Source organism: Cryptomeria japonica, unplaced genomic scaffold (genome assembly GCF_030272615.1).
Source record: "Cryptomeria japonica unplaced genomic scaffold, Sugi_1.0 HiC_scaffold_223, whole genome shotgun sequence".
Classification (NCBI taxonomy): domain Eukaryota; kingdom Viridiplantae; phylum Streptophyta; class Pinopsida; order Cupressales; family Cupressaceae; genus Cryptomeria; species Cryptomeria japonica.
In genome coordinates, this window is record NW_026729045.1 from 249,671 (window position 1) to 255,276 (window position 5,606).

At 35.6% G+C, this 5,606-nt stretch overlaps 1 protein-coding gene across 1 annotated transcript; it reads left to right on the forward strand.

Moving 5' to 3' along the window:
• Window positions 1-1,721: 1,721 nt before the first annotated feature.
• On the forward strand, window positions 1,722-2,642 carry LOC131868894 (germin-like protein 8-2). Its single transcript, XM_059215702.1, has 4 exons — window positions 1,722-1,848; window positions 1,947-2,131; window positions 2,300-2,449; window positions 2,565-2,642. The coding sequence occupies exons 1-4, from the start codon at window positions 1,722-1,724 to the stop codon at window positions 2,640-2,642; spliced, it is 540 nt and encodes a 179-aa protein (XP_059071685.1).
• Window positions 2,643-5,606: the final 2,964 nt, after the last annotated feature.

Consider the following 5,606-nt stretch of genomic DNA (forward strand, 5'->3'; position numbering starts at 1 on the left):
ATATAAATAAAAATAAATAAAATGAAATGTCTAATCAATATGAAATACTTTTCTCATATATTTGATTGAAGTAAGAGGAAAAAAATAATCTTTAATATTATATTTTCCTATTTAGTTACCCCAAACAACTAATTCATCAAAACATTAAGTTAAAAAAAATATTAAATAAACATATATCTCACAAAAATAATAAAAAATAAATCATCTAAATCAACTGTATGTACTTTGTTAAAAGGAGAATCGAGAGGACAATGCAGTCAACTGGACGAAAAGTTTTGGTGTCGAAAAATGGAAATAGACAGATCTCAAACATTAGAAAAAGTAGTAAACCTACTTTATTAAAGAGAATTCACTCACCTAAAGGTAAAATTTTGATCTCCAAAACTGCTAGAAAAGACACCTACTTCATTTACAACAATGCACTTCATTTACAACAACACACTCACCTAAAGATTAAATTTTGGCCGAGTTCAACTGTAGATGGATGTGAAAGAGACAATCTAAGCAACGCACTCAACGCAACGTGAGCAATGTTTTCGCACCCATCAACAGTTTGAGAATGAAGGCTCTTTTCTCTAAAATATCGCGGTTTACATTCATTATAGTTATGAGTATTGGAAGCGGTACGATTTTTAGTCACTGTTGTACCTTGACCCAAGGTAGTTCAAGATGCATTCAAACTACTCACCCATGACATTCTGAAAATCAGACATCAACGTCTTAATAAGGTTATATCTTATAGAGGTGATGGATTCTAGTGAATTGTAATGTCAAAACCGGATTCTATTTCCGCTACCCATCTACCCTCTAGGGTTTGGAAAAATAAAACGATCTTAAATAATTCTAAATACTAGATCCCTTGGACAACATGGTCTCTTCCAAGATGGGATTCTCAACACCACCAAAAAGTTTTTTTTCTTGTAGAATACCTCTCCAAAATCTATCTTCTTATACATTTATCCTCCATAAATTGGTTCTTATGTTTGCATATGTTGTCTTAAACCTATAATTTAGGTCTCCAAAACTGCTAAAGAAAAGTAATACACCTACTTGACTTCAAAATTGTAGATGGATGTGAAATAGATATTCTAATCAACGCATTCAATGTAAAGTAAATGAACATAAGTTATTTTGAGCAATGTTTTTCTGTCCTAGAACATAGACAATCTGAGAAATAAACATTGAATAACATAAATTAATTTAAATGACGAGAGATAAAAATCTCATTGAAAAAGGGTACAAAGCATGGACAGTCTTTAGGCCAATATCCAACTCCAAGAAAGAAACTTTCCTCTCATACCGATTCTCCCACGGTGGAGAAAGATTTATATATTGTTTCCTTTGAAGAAGCCCACCGTTCCAATTAAGTCTAAACAATTCCACATTACTAAAATGATGGCGATGGCGAGAATACGTGTAAGGCAGGAGGTAAGTTGATCTTGAGATAGGCATACGCAGCAGGGCAGGGAGAAGATAGAAAATTTCAACGTTAATGAAAGGATGGTGAGAATACATCTGCGGTAGCAGGCGAGACAACCACATGCAGTAAGACTTAGTGTGACGTAAGGAAAAGAGCAACAACTCTGGAAGGATCCGTGAAATATACGGAGTCAAGATGAATTAGTCTTTGCGGAGAGTTATGGTTTGGGCTATATAAAGCGTGTAATGGGTTTGTAATAGACATTCATATCCTGATCTCTTGTGTCTGCGTTTCTATTACAATGGCTAACCGCATGATTTACTTCACGTTGGGACTTTTTCTGTTGATATGCTGTTACAGCGACAGGGTCATGGCAGGGGATCCGGATCCCTTGCAAGATTTCTGCGTTGCAGATGAGGAAAGCAACGGTGAGTGAGAATATTTATACATAAACAATGATAATGATTTGCTTATTAGACGAGTCGAGTTACTAACAGACAGATTGATTTGATCTTGTTTTAAACAGTTTTGGTGAACGGGTTCGTTTGCAAAGACCCAATGCAAGTTTCAGCAAACGATTTCTTCTTCCGGGGACTTGGGCAGGCAGGGAACACCGACAATGATGTGGGCTCCAACGTAACGATGGCGAACGTTAAACAGATACCAGGCCTCAATACGTTTGGAATATCGTTGGTCCGCATCGACTACGCAGTGGGTGGAATAAATCCTCCTCACACACACCCAAGAGCCACCGAAGTTCTTGTTTTACTGGAAGGCCAGCTTCTTGTGGGTTTCATTGACACCAGCAACAAATTTTTCAGCAAAACTTTGGAGAAGGGAGATGTGTTTGTGTTTCCAAAGGCACTTGTTCATTTCCAGCAGAATGTGGGGCATGAAAATGCAGTGGCCATAGCTGGATTGAGCAGCCAGTTTCCCGGAGTTCAGACAATCGCCAATTCTCTGTTTGCGGCGAATCCCCCTCTCCCCGATTCCGTTTTGAGCAAGGCCTTCCGCATCACCCAGGAACTGGTGAATTACATTCAAAAGAAATTCGCATACTAAACAAAACAAACAAGAGGTCTCCCAATGAAGACCGTCTTTCCCAATTCTTTTTTCTCACCGTTGAATAAAACTATCATTTTAGGGTTATTGGCGTCCTCTTGTGCCATTCATAGCATCTGTTTTGGACATCAGCATGTCCTCATCATATTCCAAAGATTGAAAATTAACCGTTGAATAAAACTATCATTTTAGGGTTATTGGCGTCCTCTTGTGCCATTCATAGCATCTGTTTTGGACATCAGTATGTCCTCATCATATTCCAAAGATTGAAAATTAAATATTGATGTCGTTTTGTCCCTTTGATGACAACATTAAAATTTCACTTTGCTGTAACACATTTTAAGGTAAGTTGTAAGCGCATTTTGAATATAATTTCCAATATCTCAAGGTATTTGTTGATTGATACGAAGAAGATAAAAGTGTCGTCATATTGAGAAATTGGCAATCGCATTTCCATCAAGAATAAGATAATAGATATAACTCATACATTATCAGTGAGATCTGCAAATATCATAATCTTCTACTTTTCCCATGCATTTATAAATGATCTAATAAAATAGAGCTTCATACATCAGTTCATTCTAAAGCTTCACGACCTCTTCTTTCATGCCTTCGATGTCTATATAACCTATGTCTTTGAAGCTTGCTCATTTTCATTCTATGCAACTACTGCAGATACTCAAATTCTTAAGAAACTGCAACAATAATGTCTTGAGTTGATGAAAAACATAGTACATGCTCACAACAAAAAAGAAGCATATTTCAAATACATAAATCTTATTCAATCAACATACTCTTTATTAAATAGTCTTGTGGTATTACAGGGGTGACATATTGTTATAAATCACAAAGGGGTGCGAAATATTATGTATAACATTGTAGGCACAAAATTTGACCACATACAAAATTTCAAGACAAGTGGAAGGTGTAGATGTAGAAGATACCAATTTTGGCTTTCTGAATGTTCACATCAGTAGCATAGTGCATTGGATCGGCACATAAGTGAAGAGAACAAAAATCAGCGATGGTGAGATTAGAATGGAATATTCGATTTGATTATCGATCGGTTGGTATTGGAGAAAGTTTTCTACATGATTTATTTAGGGGAGTGCTAATTTGTTTTAGACAAGTGCATGCATTTTATTCCATATTTGATAGCTAGGTGCATGTTTTTTATTCTAGGTTTTGATTGAGGTTGACAAGGAAGTGAACGCTATTTGGTTGCATAGTTTAGCTTGGGGGAAGACATTGAAAAGAGAGACTATAAAATAATGAAGATATCAATCAATAGATTTGGATGAAGAAAAACGTCGAGTAATAAGATGGTGCAACACTTGGAAATGGAGATTCTAGATTTCAACTCATGGAAACATAAGTTTTGTCATTGGAGAGAATTAGTCAATGAGCGTAGAACTCGAGCATATTGTTAAGCAAGCTCTTTCCACAAGAATACAATATTGTACGAAATTACATAAGTGCTAGGTAATGTCCACTTTGTATTTAAGACTCAAATTGAGAAGTTGGCTTGTGAATCTTGCATTTAATTGATACTAGAGATGAGGGTACAACTCCATTCTTTTCAATATTTTTTATTGGGTTACACCAAGGAAAGTTCTAAATCACTAGTCACTATTTTTTATTCTATGGAGTCCTACACGCTTACTTTCATTTTATGCCACCAGTATGTATATGTGAGCATTTAAGAAAACATATAAAGCACATTTTAAGTGATAAAAACACAACCTTTGCTCATATCTACAAATAGAAGCCGAGTCTAGTTACATGAACCACACGAAGCATTACACTCCTTGCGCACTCCTTGTCTTATGGAATTAGAGGAGTCACATTATGGTATGAAGCATAAAAGGGCGCGAGTATAACATCGTTGGTATTTACATGAGAATGTACACAATTGCAAGACAAGTGAAAGATGTAGATGGAAACACGTTAGAAATAAAAATGTCTATTTTTTTCTATATCAATGTTGGTTTCAGTACCACCAATTTTATACCAATACAATATGGGATCATACGTTAAAAAATGTTGGTTTATGTAGCATATATAATCATACCATCTCATAAATCAATGTAAACCTTGAAATGGAGGAAACAAGATCCTACGATTGACCAATGTAAGCTAGAAGATCTTAGTTGACACAACATAATTAGTAATAAGAATAGGACTAGTTGTTGTCTTTAAGGAAGGGATACGAAATTAGGTTCCTGTTCCTTTTGTTGCATGAGATGGAGACAGTGAAGTGTCTATAGATGAACCAGTCTAACAATGGTAAAATGACTAAGTTTTATAGAATGTAGTAGATACAAGATGAAATATAGAAAGAGTAAGACATATCTGAGATGGAGACATAGAGAGGAAATTGGGACTGTAATATGAAGCTATTTGTACTAGAGAGAAACGTTGGAGATCCGTGTCTAAAGTTGAGGGAAAATTGAGAGATGATCGAAACTGAAATCGACAATATTTGATCACTTGCCTCTTAAAAATATGGGTCAATGACTGCTGGGTGCCCTATTCTCTGGGTTTTCATTCATTCAATGTTTTGTGATGCCTGCTAATGTCTGGTCTACTTTTCTTTAACTTTCTTGTTATCGGATTTGGACCTGTAGATAGAGAAAATTGGGAGAAATGGTTATTTCATATAAGGGATTACCTTATCCAAACCGCGTATTAGTGTTCTCTCTTCAACAATGATAATGATGAGATAGGATGCATGCCCCCACAAGAAAAGAGGCTAAGCAAATGATAAATGGTGAAATGATGACACCTTATCTTAGGTAGGAATTACATAATACACTTGATCATAATTGCTATAGCATATATTTCAATGATTGAATAATCAAATTGGGACTTCTTTATCGTTTCGCTCCATGAATGCTTGATTGACTAGGTTTTTTGGTTTTCTATATTGAGTACATTGATTCCTAGAATGGGAAAGGGAGTTGTGTTTATATGAAGTTCACACCTTTTCGAAACATTTTGTTGTGATGGGACAACAAAACAAATTAGATTCATGCAAATTACAAGGTCCACTTTCATCTCTCAACAGTTGAGCCTATTTTAGCAAAATAGGGGTGTTGGGTGCACTAGTCCTTGAAAAATGTGC